Source organism: Strix uralensis, chromosome 5 (assembly GCF_047716275.1).
Source record: "Strix uralensis isolate ZFMK-TIS-50842 chromosome 5, bStrUra1, whole genome shotgun sequence".
NCBI classification, from domain to species: domain Eukaryota; kingdom Metazoa; phylum Chordata; class Aves; order Strigiformes; family Strigidae; genus Strix; species Strix uralensis.
The window spans coordinates 46323153-46339121 of record NC_133976.1 but is presented as its reverse complement, the minus strand read 5'-3'; the positions used below and the strand labels follow the sequence as shown (position 1 = coordinate 46339121).

The window sequence follows — 15969 nt, the reverse complement described above, 5'->3', positions numbered from 1 at the left end:
TAAACAAGATGCAATATAGCAAATGTCAGCTTTTTGATGTATAAAAATATAAAAGTTTTCTATATCTAAAAATGGATCTGAAGCTTTTCTGCAGGGTACAACTGAAAACAAGGGCTCCACCCTTTATATGGTCATTATAATGAAATATCATCTGATGAGTATCCAAAAATATTCTTTGAAACTGATTTATAGAACATGTAATATAATGTTCTGTAGTAACATGATTATCTTCTTGCATGTAATACAACAGAATTGTAATTTCTTGCTTGCTAGCTTCTAAAACTACAATTCAGCATATGTATTTGTCAAAATCCCTATAGTAACATAAAATATTGTGCAGAAAAAGTTTTGTGCCAATCTGCAATAATGTCACTTTTTAGTGTGCAGAGCTATGTGAGTATGAACTGACAACTTCACATTTTCAGATCAATTCTGTCAAATGTAGTTTATGTTTCCCAATAATTTGGGATCTCTATGGGAACAGATTCTAGAAAACTTTTCGTAATAGTTTGGGGATTGTGAATGTATAATGTAAAACTTCTCAAACTCTTTGGAAGCAAAGGTTTTATCATGTGAAATCAAAAGGTCATTTTACACATATTTTGAGTAAGGTACTTGGGGTACATAGCCACAATATCATTTGAACATGCAAAATAAAACTATTTTCATAGCCACACTCCAAAAAAAAAAGGTAGTTCTGTGAATGATAGCATGTTATAAAAGCCTTTTAGTACGCATTTCAAGGTAAATATAAATAACTAACATTTAAATATCTGATAATTTTGAAGAACCACCACACCCACAGTTGATATTTTAGAGGAATATAAGGATGAGTCATTTCTGTTTAAGTTTCAAGATCTCTAATGGTTGCTTTCTGATTTCTAACATTATTAAGTTGTACTAATGCACTTAAATAAACTACAATATTAAGCTTCTCAACCCTCATTTTAATACAGGTTAATGGTGCATTCATTTGCAAATACAGGTAGATGTTTGCAGGTATCTTCACTGAGAGACTCGGATTCTACTGCAGTGTATTTTCATCATATGACTGGATGGACAAACACCATGCAGTCAAATGACTCAGGCATGAACCACTAAATCAGCAAGCACATGCCCATTCCATTACAGTGCCTCCAATTTTGTCATGATACCGGGGACATTTTTAGAGTGTCTCAAAACCTTCCAAATGTTAAATAGCATACCAAAATTTTGAGGCTAGGAAAAAAGAGCAAGTCTCTCTTTTTTTTTTTAATGAGCAGAAATAATCCCTGCAGAAATCAAAGAAGAAATACTATATTTTAGCCACAGCGTGAAGGCTTCATACCCTTCTAAAACACGTGCTTCATTTTAGCCATAAATTGTCTTTTGTTCCAGTAACTTCTAGATCAGATTCTGTAACATGCATTTCAAATATAGATCATTAAATGATTTTCCCATTTTAAAATCTACTAAACAATACTCTGCTTTCCTGATTCTACTCTACAGGCCACCACTTCAGAGTCTGAATCATTTCATGGGCTTTCCCATAGAAACACGTAAGATCAGGGCAATTCTCCTTTAGTGTTTTCTTTTTGATGACTTATCTAACAATTAGTTTTGTTCCAGCCTCTATTTACATTTAATTTTATGTCCCATTGCTCTGAATCAGTTGTGACTCTGGCATTACCTGTCCAAATTATGATAAGTTTTTCCTCTGTGCTTCCCAACACTTCTCGTTGCTGACTGGACCACTGTCTTGTTTCCCTCCGGCTCTCAAAGTTAATTCATAATCCAGCGTCTTTTTCATGAACAAATAAAGTCTGTGAGGTTTTTTCCCAGATACCTCAACCCTTTAAAAATGAGTTAATGTTTTGAAGGTCTTTAGATCCAAGAGAGAAATGTTACAAGTGATGTAGCAATTCCCAGTTCTTCAGTCTCTCTCCAAATCCAAATCATTATCTTAGCTTGTCTTCTATGCCAAAAAGTACACAGCTCCACATGCTACTTTCTGTGGACCCTTCTATTATACTCAACATGCTTTCCTGTCTCACATGTCATTTAACATAGCATTTCGGAGAGCTATCTATGCTTCATAAGCTTTGGCATGATGCAGGTTTTTCTCGGCTAAATGCTTTGTCAGAAATTTCACCTTAGTTTTGAAACTGATCTCTTTGCTTGGGCTCAGTCCCCCCAAATACCATACCTTTCAGATTCTTTATCTTCATTTCCGTGCTCTGCCTGAAGGCGTGTTACTGGTATGTTTCCCTTCTACTTGGACTGCAGTAAATTCAGTAATACCGTTTCATAGCTGGCTTCCTCTTGAATTACTTGAAATTTACTGAAAATATGAAGTGCTTCTTAAATAGGTCTTGTCAGAAATAAAACTGCTTTCTGTCTTCCTTTGCCAGACACTCATTATTACAGACATATAGGAAAGTGGTGTTTAAGCCTTTTCCAGCTGTCCTCCACATTTCCAGAGTTTCAACATTCAGAGGACTATTAACTGTTACATCTTTCCACTTAGGTGGAGGGGTCTTTTTTGGTTCATTTTACTTCTGTTCTTCATAAATTAGTCAGAGCAAAGGAGTTGGACAGTCAGGAGTTTCATTTCTAAACAAACAGGATGAAATTTATGAGACCATCATCATATCACCACCGAGAGCCTCCTGAAGCACAGTTCCTCCCACCACGGCTATACTTCATCTGAACCGTGACGGTTCCAAATACATCCTATTAACCTGGAAAAGATGAGTGCTGCTGGTGCAGACACAGGCAAGAAAAAGCAGAAATGGCTTCAGGTGAGGGCAGACTAATACAGCAGCAATGTGGGAACAGTCAGGGGAAGGCAGCAGGCGAAGACGTACGGGAAAAAAAAAAAAAAGCAGCTCAGCAAAGTGGTGTGAAATGCTCCTGTTTTATTAAAGCAAGGAAAATCATTTCAAACACAGAAGGACAACGAGGTCTTAAGACGGAGAAAAGAAACGATGCTACACCTGCTGGAAGGGGGGAGCCACTGAGGGGCCCACAGGTGGCCCCAGCAGCCCACGCACACCAGGAGGCAGCCTGCTGCCACGGGAGCCCGCGCTGCCGCAACACCTCTGCGGGCCGCCCCGCAGCACTAGCCCCGGCGGCTCCCGCCCCCAGCGGGGCCCCCCCGCAGGGCCTGCGGACGCCCCGAGCCCCGCCCCTTCCCCGGCGGCGCCCCCCGCCCCGACTCACCCCAGAGCGCCGCCGCGGCGCCGGAGGCCTCCCCCAGGGGGCGCCGTAGCGCCCGCGGCCCGCCGCCGCGCAGGGTCTCCAGCACGGCGGCGGGGTGCGGCGCCACCAGCCGCTCCCACAGCCCGCGCGTGTAGAACTCCACCGTGTGGGCGCGGCACAGCGGCAGCGCGTGCGCCAGGAACCGCGCTACGCGCCGCAGCGTCTCCGCCGCCGCCGCCGGCGACAGCTGGGGCGGGAGCGCGCCGGACGGTCGCGACATGGCGCCGGGTGGCCGCGACGTGGGCCTGTGCTCGGCCCGGCGGGGCTGCGGGCCGGGAGGCGGATGAATCGAGCGCCGAGCGAAGGCGGTGCAGCGCTGTGACGTCGTCTCGCAGCGTGACGCCGGGAGGGTGATGGCGGCGGCGCGGTGCGGCCGGCCGGGACCGGCGGCGGAAAATGCGGGCGCCGCGGGCCGCGGTCCCCGCCGAAAGCGGCCGTGGAGGCCCGTCTTGCTGCGCGGCGTCTTGGGCAGCGTCCAGGAGGGTGAGTCGGGTGGTGGGGCAGCCGCGGCGGGCTGCCGGCTGGCTCGAGGTCGCCTCGTGGTGGGAGAAACGGTGCTGAGGGAGGCTCGGCCCGGCCCCGCTGGTCGCAGCCCTTGGCCTCCCGCCGTGCCGCCGAGCTGGCTTGGGCCTGGTGGCCGCGGCGGGGTCAGGCCTGCCTGCCTCAGTGAAGGGCTTCGTGTCGCGGAGCCCGGAGACCCGTCCTCGTCCGCTGCCCGTGGGGTGGTTAAACGCAGAGTACGGGAGTGGTCGGTCTGCGGCTCGGGGGGCTCGGGGCCGGTGGCTGTAAGGCTGGTGGGGGACGGCCTGTGTGAGCTGGAGCTCCCGGAGCCCGGATTTGCCGAGCCTGCTCTTCTTCAGTGCCACGCTCAGACCGCCTACTGATAGTTCTCGGTTTTAGGACACGCTTTTAGTTTTCTGTGAAGCTGTATACTTAAAATAGAAGCATATTTAAAAGCAGGTTCAGACTATTGACAGGTAGTTATGCAAATGTAAAAAAGAACTGATAGGAAAATGAGAATCGGCTTTTGCATCACTTTTCTGAAATTTCAACTTTGGAGAAAGAATCAGAGCAAAAGTTGGGACTAATTTGGACTTGCTGCCCTTAGAAAGTATTTTGTTAATGAACGTTATAAAAGTCAGTATCTTTTAAGACTAATGCTATAAAAATTATTAGGAAAAAAAACATGTTTAACCTAAGTGGTTATATAATGATTGAGAATGAAAAAACCATTACCTGATGTTTCCTTTAAGGCTAAATCTTTGTATGATGTAGCCTAGTTTTGAAGTTGTAGAGAAGCTCTTCCTGGACAGGTGTAGAAAGAAAGTAGTAGCAATAAATATTCTATTTGTGTGACAAGATATAAATACAGTATAATACAGTGATTTGGTGACTCTTCTTTCCCTGTGGCCTTGCAGCTGCAGACTACTTGAGCAGCCAGTATTGCTATTATTAGTGTCTTCTTGAGACTGTCTTTAGGAATCTATTTTGATGTTGCTTATGAAGCTGTCAAAAGTAGAAGTTGGTATATCTTTTCACTGGATTTGAAAAGTATTGGCAAAGGTGTATAATGTTTGAATGTGCATTAAATAATATGTTTGCAATGGCATCGTCTCTCAAGGGTTTAGCCAATAATTTTCGGTAAATCTGTACAAGCTGCAATGCTACAGTAGGGAACAGATTTATAACTGTTTTTTTTCCTTGAATTTTTGACTGGTCCTTATTAAAATTAGCACAAGTAGTGGCTTTTTCTGTTTTGGAAAGAAAATGGATTGAAATGGTCCTGACAGCAATTGAATGGTTTGATACTACCTCAGTGCAGATGTATTTAACTCCATTTTTCTTATGTTTTCAGGTCGAGGATTTGCATTTCGGAGAAAACAAAAGATTGAAAGACAATACAGGAAATTATTGAAAAAGGGAAGAAAGGTCCATTCAAAACACGATAATCAATTTACTGATACTTACCCAGAGCACTTGAAACATCTTTATCTAGCTGAGGAAGAAATGCTTAAGAAACGGCGCAGGGCTCCAGATGTTTCAGTTTTATCAGAAGAAAAACTTAACAAAGCAGTAGAGTAAGTTTTTAAAAATATGTCTCTAAAAACAAGTAATTGTTTCCATCATTAAAGAAATATTTTAGATCTCACACTTTACGTGGACTTCAGTACGGTGATTTGCTTTACTGAAAAAAATGCCATTAGGTCTTAAATTTTTTCCTAATTGTTAGAAAATTTGTTGTGTTTGCATCAGAATCAGAAAGCAAAATTGATGATGTTTACGGCTTGATTCCGCAGAAATAGTCTGACAGTTACCACTGTACTTTAAGGATAAGGTTCAGCCCAAGAGCACTAAGTGTGTGGCCAATTTCTTACCATATTTATAAAGATAAGAGCCTGCTTTTCAGGTTGTGTGCTTTTGAGTCTACAGAGTTTTCCTTTCAATTGATTCTCAGTATTTTTAAATTAGTGTCACTTTTTAGAAACATTTTTTGCATTATGTTTCAGTTCCCAATTTGATAAATTGTTGTTTTCATATTGCACTATTTTTCTGCTAAAATGAGCGATACTGTATGCAGTTACCCTTTTGTGGTATGGCTATTTTTTGGGGTGATTTTAACTGTGAACTTTAGAAAAAAAAATGGAGGCTTTAGTAAAACCTTAAGGCAATGAAGTGTTCTTGATCAAAGTAGTAATTTTAAATAATAGAGATGTCATAGTAGTTTGCCAGTGGTGTTTGGGTTTTTTGGGTTTTTTGTTTTAAATTTACTTATAGTTGGGAGAAGTCAAACGGAGTTTCTCACTTGCAGTCTAACAAATGTTGGACAACTTAAACCATTTTTTTTCTCTGTGTGATAGTAATTCCCCCTGAAATCTTGGTGAGGTGTGGCAATAAAACAAAAAGCATAGTCACTCGGGTCTAACACTCTCATGGCAGTGTAAACAGTATTCCAAGTACAGTGATTGAGATAATGCCCTTTTGTCCTCAGTACAAGGAGTGTCATAAGTCTTTGAATTCCAAGGTGTATCAAAATTTAAATTTTCCTGGGAAAAAAGCTGGAGAGAGGGGGAGAAAGGCAGTCAGGTCGAAGCCCAGCGGTAGGAGAAAGGTAGATTTTTGTCTGGAATGGGCAGTTAATTCGTGGGGATGTCTGAAATAGAATGGATGTTTTTCTTTAAACCAGAGGGGGTTTTAACTTTGCTTAAACTATGGTCATTGTGAATGTAAATCAGAATTAATAATTCTGAAAAAATGTGACTGCTAATCTGTGAGGTGATGTGCTGCGTAGGGTCTGTTAGGTAGACTTCAGTGTACCATGGGAATGTAAAATAAGATTTTGATTAGGTAAATCTATTTTTAGCATATATTGCAATTTAAGTTTTGTACTCGAGGTGGTGAGGTGTCGTTAGACAGTATTGCCACAAGATGGAGATGAGAACAAAGCGAAGATTTGGGGTTTTTTTTTCACCTCCAGAAGAGTGGTATTTTTAAATGAAAGTGTAAGCAAATACCTTCTCTTTCCTTTTTGATTGTCTCCCTGAAGTCTCCTAGATGATGATGGCTAGTTTTCAACTTAAACATCTAGCAAGGCTTATGTTTTTCAAGTGTGAAATGTCTTTGCTACCACACTGTTTATGTAATGGCTTTATTGTGAATCAGAAAAAAGAATAAGACTAAATAACCAGAAAAATCCACTCAGAGTAGTGTGACAGTAAATGCCAGACAAATGGCACTGGTTTTCTTGTAATGTTTTCTTTAGTGAAAGATACCTGGGCAGTTTTTGATACTGAAATTTGGAAGGAACGTAGTTTCAGTTCCTAATTTCAGAACATTAAGGACAATAATATGCCATCTCCTTCAGGAAGAAACTTTTAGAAAGGCATTGTTACTACTGTGCTTTTTCACCTTGCCATGTCAGCCTGACTTCTCTGGCAGGCAGTCTGCTAATGGCTAGCTGTCCTCATATCTCTGCAGTTGCATCCGTATGTCAGAACTAGAAACAGATAATACAGCTCTAAGCTAGTGTGTTCAGTTTTTCTAGCTCTGAAGAGCTCATATGATGGGGGGTGGAAAAACCCTCTTTTAGGCACTTTTTAAGCTTCATGAAACATCATCCATGTGAAGGTTCAGTAGATAAGGTATACATGTTACTAAAAGTTGTGTGCAGTCCAGCCTTCGGTACAGTTGGCACTGGAGGAGTTTACTTTGCTCTGTTTTCATGCTAGCTGCTCGTGACGTTACATGTAATGGTGTTGTGTATCATGGAAGAGTGGTGCAAATAGGTATCCATTCAGTGTAGAAGGATGAGCCTTCTGAAATCTGTATTTCTAATATACTTCTCTAAATATGCAAAAAAGAGTGGAAGACTCTGGTTCTGCAGTGGCTATGGGATATATGGTTATGTCTGCTTGGTGATAGTCTGCATCTGAAGTACATGTACTTGTTCTTACAGGTCAGTTACGTCTGAAGGGAAGTTTAAGAAGAAAACGTCCAATCAGAAGGCAAAAGAAGAGTATGAGAAAATAAAGGCTGAGCGTGCTAGAAAGAAAGAGGTAAATCTTAAACAGAGATCTTTCTTGATTATAGACAAAGACTAGATTAATACCATTTCTACCTGTCACTCTTACATCTGTTCCCAAATAGAACCATAGGAGAGGAACACAGGTATTGGTATTTCAGTCTTTTTCAACTTGACAGTGATATTCAGGCATGCAAGTGTTCAAAGTTATCATTCTCTTTGTTCTGACTATTTCTGTCTTGCAGTTGCCATTGGCAGGATTTTATTATGTCAGTTGGTACATCAAGAAAAACTTGAGTTTGATCTGCATATCCCAGTGGATTATACCAGACCTCTTAAATATTGTAGAAAGGAAAGTAATAGCAATACCATCGTGATGAAAAATGAAATATCCATCCTATTTCTTACGGTGTTACCATAATGCAGTCTTCATTTTACTTTTTTATGTGCTTTGACCAACAGTGAAACAATTAGATGTAATAGTATCCACGGCCATAATATTTAGTAATTTTTTTCCCTCATTCTAATTCTTTACTCTTTCAGGGTGTATCTTAATATTGTCACTGTTAAATCACTCATTTGAGACAGCCTTATTTAACTGTGTGCTTTCCCAGTATGTTGTTCATTGCATTGTAAAATGGCACACATTGTAGAAGTTGTATTACTTACTGCTGACAAACTAAATTTCAGTAACTACTGTATAAATATTACATAAATATATAGCTGGATAAAACATATTAACTCTACAGTTTAGCTGTATTGAAAACTAGAATATTTTTATGCAAGCTGATCCATGATTCTGGGTGAGTTACATGGTTGTTCAAGTGAGAGCTGCTTTTTTGCATGTTAGATTCAGGTCATGCTAAAAGAAATGCATGTTATGACCACCTTAGAGGAAATAGGAACAAATGAAAACCCAGCAAGACTGCAAGGAATTTTCTTTCAGCAGCACATAAGAGTTGCCTGGAGGGAGTTGTTAGCATTTTTGGTCTTATTCAAGATATTTAGACAAAACAAACAGCAGCTAAGTGCCACAGTAACAGTAATCATTTATGTGGAATACTGATATGATCATATCCTTTGCCCTCATATATGTTAGCAAACAGTGGATTTGCTGTTACTTATGTTGGAAAAAGAAGTAAGCTTAAAGGCACAGTTTTGGCCTCCGCACTATATAAAAAAGCTAGGATTTAGTAGAGATCAGAAAAAATACGAACATAAGTAACAACTAAGAAAGATTCACATACTTGCTTTGAGTAAGCCTTTGATTGGTAGCTTAAATGGATGTTGTTTACAACAGGATGCTGAACAGCAGTAAAATTATTAGATAGGAAGTGAATTACAGGTTGATGCTACTGTGGTTAAAAAAAAAAAGAGGAATTAATAATATTAATCATGGTTACAGTAAAATAAGTGAAGCATTCTGAATGGAGAGATGCTATCTTTGCAGGGGTTTCCTCCCCTCCACCCCCCCATGCCTCTTAGATTTCTATTTAGAAATATTTTCTTGGATTATTTCTGGTTAATTTTATATTCTACATCACAGAGCATTCTTACTAATTTTTGTACATCACAGAAGCAATCTATGCCGTGGAAAACAAAAACATAATTGATAAATTATCATCTGTTTGGGCATTCTGCAGAAACATCTTCCTTTGTGGGCAGCATGGCACTGCATTTCAAAGAATAAGCTTTATGAGAAGAAATCATCCAAGTGAACTGAAGCAGGCCTTCAGCCTGATTTGTGATGTCTTGCATATTTTGATAGGACATCAGTGAAGCAAGCTAGTTAGCTTGCTTGCTTGTGGATGTTTACCCAAACTACTTTACAACACTAGAGAAGGAGGTGTAAGCTATGTTATAAAAACTGAGCATAATGTCATGATTATCCATATAGTGTAAGTACCTCCATTAGTGTTTTCATTGTATGTGTGCTGTCCCCTCAACACAGAAAGTTTGTACAGTTGAAAATTGGGTTAGGTTTTTTTTTTTTTCCTCTTAGTAAAGACAGCAGTCTGTGTTGCTTTGAAGAGGACAGGTCACTAATAGTTTGGTCATGATTAAGTTGCCATAGGTGACACTGCTTGTGGTGCTGTCCCAATATCACAAACCTGCCCAACTTTCAGGTCCAGATGTGTCACATATCCTATCTGCCAGTCCCATGCAGATGTGTCCAGTGTCCTAGCACATCTGGATTGGCAGGACATTTACATGGGGACTGCTGGATCAGACTCTTTCTTTCTTGCACTCAAGGGGAGAAAGTGAGAAATTTTTGCCACTTTGTCACTTAAGGAGAAAAGTCAGGGAGCTCATTTCACAGGAGGGAAGTAGTACACAAACCTTATCGTAGGATGTTCTACTGAAGAAAACTTAGCTCTTGTCTTGAAGCTTTAGACAACATAACACCTTTTGATTGCAGTATGCATTGAAAGAGCATCCTGACTAACGGTTGTTTCTAGTGTCAGTACAATACCTAATTGCCAGTATCTTTACAAAAAGAAATTTTATTGCTTATAGATAGCTTCATAGTTATAGAAGGTAGGTAATTATTCCATAATCATATCTATTTATTTAATTTCAGGAAGCAGAAAAAAGAAAACAACAAAGAGAAGCAGCTCAACGGTTGTATAAGCAAAAGAAAATGGAAGCTTATAAAATACTGAGTAAGAAGACAAAAAGAGGACAGCCAAATCTAAACTTACAAATGGATTTTCTTCTTCAGAAAATACAGCAAAATACATAAACCTCTGCATACATGTTAATTGCAGGTTTTGAGTTACCTGTGACATTTTATTAAATTACTTTTAATAAATAATGTCTTTTTGCTTCTATATGACTTTGTCATTGGCTTGATTTATCTCATTAGTCCAATAGCGGAGGATATTTATCCTGAAAATATGTGTTCTATGCTAAGAGGGAGAGAGATCTGGTAGCTTGAGAATAAATGGTCTGTATTTCTAAACTTAAATTCTATTAGCTGTATAATATCCTGAATTCCAAATCATTAGAGCCTAGTACCACCTGAACATGAATCTACATAATCTAAAGCATTTGTTTTCTAGCTCTAACACTTCCTACAATTGTGACTACTAAAATTATGCTTACTTGAGAGGAGTAAAATGATACATGCAATATAATTGATATCTCAAGAACTGCCAAGGCTAGGAATGTGTTTTGTGTGCTGTTGGATAGGATTTTGTCCATGAACTGTACTTGGATGGCTATTATTTATCATTCTTCACAATAAAATAAAACAAAATGGTTTGAGTGTAAAGATCTTGTAGACTTAATATATACTTTGTGCTTGGTGATTTATACTTTGGTGATTTATTTTGTTCATAAACAAGTATGACTTTCTAGCTGTGATGGATCAGGTAGATGGGTTGAGGTTGTATGTTGAGCATATCAAGTTTCTAATCTTTGGAACATCTGTACGAAAAGAAGTCTTTTAAACCTTTGCATTTGGAGATGCAAGTAATCATCTTTGGCCCAATAAAATGAAAGCATTCTTAGTAAAACTAGTAAGTTTGCAATAAAGCAAGTTAACTATTTTCCATAAGTTTATACAGGATAATACTATTATACTTTTGCCTTTACCTCAGTCTACTGTGGCAGTCAAGACATAATAGTGGGGGTTTTTCTGCATATAATAAAGACTAGTTGGACATTAAAGTAAGGAGTATCTTGGAAGAAATTTCTCAGGACATGCTCTCTATGATTTGCAATATGTTTAAAGTATTACAGTATTAAATTATTTACAGTATTATTTAGAAGTTGATGTCAGCTGCAAAAAGTTCCTTCTTTAAAATACATGTGAAAAATAAATAGTTTGGAATTGTATGACAAGTGCTGTTAAATGAGGAATAGTTTAGAAGTTTGAGTTGGCTAAAAAGTTTCTTGTGACAGTATACCGAGGCTTTTTCCGCCTCATCTTGTTAGAGTTTTAGCAAGGCTTTGAATCCTTGTCCGGTGATGTCATTTAGGAAAAACTGAACTGAAGTCATAAGGTGGTGCACCAACAGAAAGTGTGGGAGCTTTTCTTGAAATGGGGATGTCCATTCTAGGAGAGAGAGTGTAAATTTGACATGCTTTTATTCTGTTTTATACTTGTCCTTTTATGTTTCTTTCTGATAATTGCTGTAATTGCAAATTTTGAGTGGCTCCGCACTGAAACATTAAAGAGCATAAACCTGCAAAGTGCCCAGAAAGTAGGAAAGGCAAGTTTTAGCATACACAGTCTATTTCAATTCCTGTCATTCTAAGCTGTCAGCTTTTATTTTAAAAAAATACAGACTACCTCTATTTTCAATTACTAGGTTTTTTATCGGTAGTGCAAAAGACTTCAAATATTAGCTTCATGTAACTTCTGAATAACATAAAACATTCCATGTGAATTCATGGTTGAAGTTCTTCCATTTTTGTGTGTGTCTGTTAGTCTATATGATCTTTTATCATTGTTTGGCTAAGAAAATGTTAAACACAAATATTCTGAATTGTCATCTTAAGACCTCAGTTTGCAATCAGTTCACTTACCTACTGGGCAGATGTTTGCCATGATGTCAGATGTCTGGAAAGATTTTTGGAAAACTGTGTCTTAGACCAGTAATTCTATTGGTCAGTGGCCATCCTGGATTACTGGTATTGCTGTAGATACTGGTATACAGTCTAAGTACCAGTACACATATCTCTATATATCAGTACAATAAAGATACAGTTATTTATAAAGTATTTGGATAAAGTTGAATAATGAATTTGAAATCCATTTTTTTTTTTCGTTTGTGTAAAACTGAGTGAAAACTTTACTATCAAAGTATTCCATGTGCTTGATTTTTCTCGGAGCTTAGGCTAGGTAGTATGAGCTAGTAAATTAACTACCTTTTTTTTTTTCCATTACTCCTTAGCAACAAGAAGTCTCAGTTGTTGATCAGTGCAAAAGAACAGAATTCTGCTCTGAAAAGAAATCTTCATTTTTTTACTTGCATTATTCTCTGGTTTTGTTTAAGAATTAGAATTTTGAGAGAAATTCAAGATTCCTATCTGTTGCGTAGTATTGGTAATTAAAATTTAATCTTACCTCATTCTAACTTTAATTGTTGCCCTTCTCTTTAGTCTTTTTATTCCGTGTTCTTGGTAATAGTTAATATGACAAAGACCATGTTTATCTGATTTTCCTGGAGGCACCTGAAAAGCCTCTCTCTTCCCCCAGTGCTTCAGATAACTTGATCAGGCAGAGCACTTAACCCAAACCAATGCAGTATCTGTCCTTTTTTGTCACTTCTCCCCATCAATTTCTGTCCTCCATAGCTTTATCTGATTTGGAGATAAAGAAGGGTTATGACTAAGTCCAGCTTCTCACTGACTCTCATACAAGAGACCTTTTTTTCCACCAGAAGTTAATTCTTGATGTAACAGTTCTAAAAGGAAGAAGTTTAAATGACATGTTTCCTCACACAGTCCGAAGTAGCAGCCCAGGGCTGTAGGCACGAGAAGCTTGTGCAGTCCAGTGTCTCAGCTGCTTCCTGAGCCTGCATTCCTGTGCTGTGGAGCCTCTGAAATTAATTCAGTACCACCGTAAGGCAGCAGTACAGCAGTGGTGACACTGGATGGCTCAAGGACATACAGGCAGAGAGGGGAATTGGACCTTGGCTTTCATTTACAGAGTAGCACTGTAACAACTGACCCATCATCTTTCTATGGAGAAAAGTGTGGAGAATGGAGGGGAGGAATGTTTTAAGAAAGGACATAAAGATCTAATTACTTTTTTGATCTGGTGATCACTAGGAAAACAGTTCAATAGCAATTATATGAGTTTATGGAGGCTGCCTGTAAAAGCTGCTACTTTCAACTGTGTCTTTTAATTTTAAATATATGAGAAGTTAGTCCAATGGGATATTAAACTTGCACTCTTTTTTTATTAAACTTTGCTGTGAATATGTAGTGAAGATATTGAAATATGAAAAAGAGGAGCGTAAGTCCTGTTGCTGTTCTTTTTTCTTTTTTCTAGTCACACACTTAACTTCTCTCTTTAGCAGTTTGTTTTCTGTTCTCTGAAAGTCCACAGATCTCAATTAGTCATGTCTTTCCAATACGTCTTCTGAGTAAGATGAAGTGGAAGGGACAGGGCTGCACAGTTTGAAACTTTATTCTTTAAGTTGGATAGTCAGTGAATGCAGGCAACTTCAGGCATCTCTCTTTTCCTTTCATTATAGATCAGTGAAGCTGTGAATCAGAAATAAGGGAGGGAAGAAAGCATCAGGTACAATACATTCATTTTCTTTTTTTTGGTTCTGAGGAACAGAATGTGAAGGTTCCCTTGCTCCTTTTGCAGGTAACTTGGAAAATCATAATAGTAACTTAAATGGATCATCTCATTAAGCTGGCTTTGACAGTACAGTGACTTACTCACCCCATACCCTTCTCAAAAGATTTTTTTTTTTTTTTGCCACTAATAGGAAAAACAAAACAAAAACTTTCATCTGTTAAGATACTACAGCTTTGGGAATGTGGGACAACGTAGACTTTGGATTTTTTTATTTTTACAGTCTGATAAATTACGCCTGCACTGAGAATTAGGTGAAGAACATGAAGTTAAAAACCTGATTGTAATCTTGGTACCTATTTCTGTTTTCACAAAGTAATGTTTTAAATCATTAGTCGAAGAGTTTAGAAGCAGTTCTACATGGATTAATGGACAGAAGTGTTGTGAGCATAAGAAAAATGGAAGTGCACTTCGTTTAATAAAATCAGTGAGGACAGGACAGAGCTCTGAAATACCAGTTTCCCGTAGAATTTTTATTAACTCATGCATGCCTTCTGGAAATTGCTGAGTGGGTAGTTAATAATGAACTGAGAGCCATGTAGCTAGTTCGCTGACTTTCATCTAAAGAAAACCTTTATGGGATGTGTAAAAGGGAAAAAAGTCTGAAGTAGTTCAGTCTGAACTCCTGGTAAAATAATTGTCGGTCCATTCGTAAAGCTGCTGTGTAACTGGACCTACAACACACTGATTCCTCAACCTTTCATGTATAGCTTTGTCATGAATGTTGTTGTCTTCTATGTAGTTTTTGATTAATGGCAATTTGGATCATTACTTTAAAGTCTGGATTGATTTATATATTTTCCCAAAAGAGAGATCCCCACATTTGTACCTATTTTTTTTTAATAGCTTGATATCAACTTAGTTGAGGAAACACATACGTCTGTTGAGAAACTGAGGATCCCACTTCGCAAATTAAAAAAGGAAATAAAAATAGAAATAAACTAAGCTAGCTTAATGTTTTGCTAACCTAATCAGTCTACAATTGCACACTAGATAATGTGATAAGAAGTGGCACATAGATTTAAACTACTTAGATGCAAAAATGCTGATTTTGTCTTCTAACTGCTATGAGACAATTTGTGTTACAAAACCCCGTGTGTTAAAAGCAGAAAGAGTGTTTCCCTAAGGAGAGTCTCTGGTTTCTGCTTGCAGTAGGTGCTCTGGTGCTGGAATCCAGGATCTGCAGATTAAATGGTTACAATTCTGCTGCACTGATCTGCTTATGGGGCATCAGACTGGGCTAAACTTCCCATTGATGTGCTCCTTGCTGCATAAATGCTGTTCTTTGGAACTGAATGAGAAACAAATGCCTCTATTTTTGACCCTTGATAGTTGCCAGATTATGAGAGCTGATACTGTTTTAAGACTGTCCCTCTAATCTAAGAAATGTTTTATTTTGAAACAAAAAAAAAAAAAGAAGAGTACTATTTGTTACATATATACACATCACTGAACATAGATACCTAGCTACAAGGACAGTACCAAGAGGAGAAATGGTAAATTCATCTAGATAAAGTGATTTTATTAAGTCATTTAGTTTGTTTTCCTCTGCGTTACTAAACCTGTAGTCAAAAGTAACAGCAAGCCACAGCTAACCAGTACTTTTATGTACTTTTTAGTATGATGATTGCTTTTATCAATTATGTCTGGATAGCTCAGGAGATTAAGAGAGTTCTAGAGATTAGTAGTTGGAGTCCGACCTTTTCATTTAGGGCCTGTGCTTATATTTATTGTGACCACAGTGACTAAACCCTTTTCTTCCTGAGAACTATGCAGTAGCTAGAAATTTTTAGTGGTAAATGTGCCCTGTGTCATGAAATCATACAGCTCATGGTTTTGATTGGGAAGTCCACAGAAGGGCACAGAAAGGGAATAATCTATTTAATCTGAA

At 38.7% G+C, this 15969-nt stretch overlaps 2 protein-coding genes across 6 annotated transcripts in view; one reads left to right on the top strand and one right to left on the bottom strand.

Moving 5' to 3' along the window:
• The window catches only part of METTL25 (methyltransferase like 25), a 72580-nt gene extending 69120 nt beyond the window's left edge, over positions 1-3460 (bottom strand). For 4 of the 5 annotated variants that reach the window (XM_074870687.1, XM_074870683.1, XM_074870686.1 and 1 more), the window contains exon 1: positions 3202-3460. In XM_074870687.1, the coding sequence (XP_074726788.1) occupies positions 3202-3460 (259 nt within the window). Of the gene's footprint in view, positions 1-2185; positions 2593-3201 lie in introns of all 5 variants that reach the window. The other variant, XM_074870685.1, reaches the window with a different exon arrangement.
• CCDC59 (coiled-coil domain containing 59) lies at positions 3448-11033 on the top strand. Its single transcript, XM_074870688.1, has 4 exons — positions 3448-3723; positions 5096-5318; positions 7694-7793; positions 10341-11033. The coding sequence occupies exons 1-4, from the start codon at positions 3594-3596 to the stop codon at positions 10500-10502; spliced, it is 615 nt and encodes a 204-aa protein (XP_074726789.1). The 5' UTR covers positions 3448-3593; the 3' UTR covers positions 10503-11033.
• The last annotated feature ends 4936 nt before the right edge of the window (positions 11034-15969 follow it).

Excerpts from the sequence above, each read along its gene's own strand:
- CCDC59 (XM_074870688.1), top strand. The coding sequence starts at position 3,594 with ATGGCGGCGGCGCGGTGCGGCCGGCCGGGACCGGCGGCGGAAAATGCG. Across the intron at positions 3,724-5,095 it reads CTTGGGCAGCGTCCAGGAGG|GTCGAGGATTTGCATTTCGG; the intron begins GTGAGTCGGGTG and ends TTATGTTTTCAG. Across the intron at positions 5,319-7,693 it reads AAACTTAACAAAGCAGTAGA|GTCAGTTACGTCTGAAGGGA; the intron begins GTAAGTTTTTAA and ends TTGTTCTTACAG.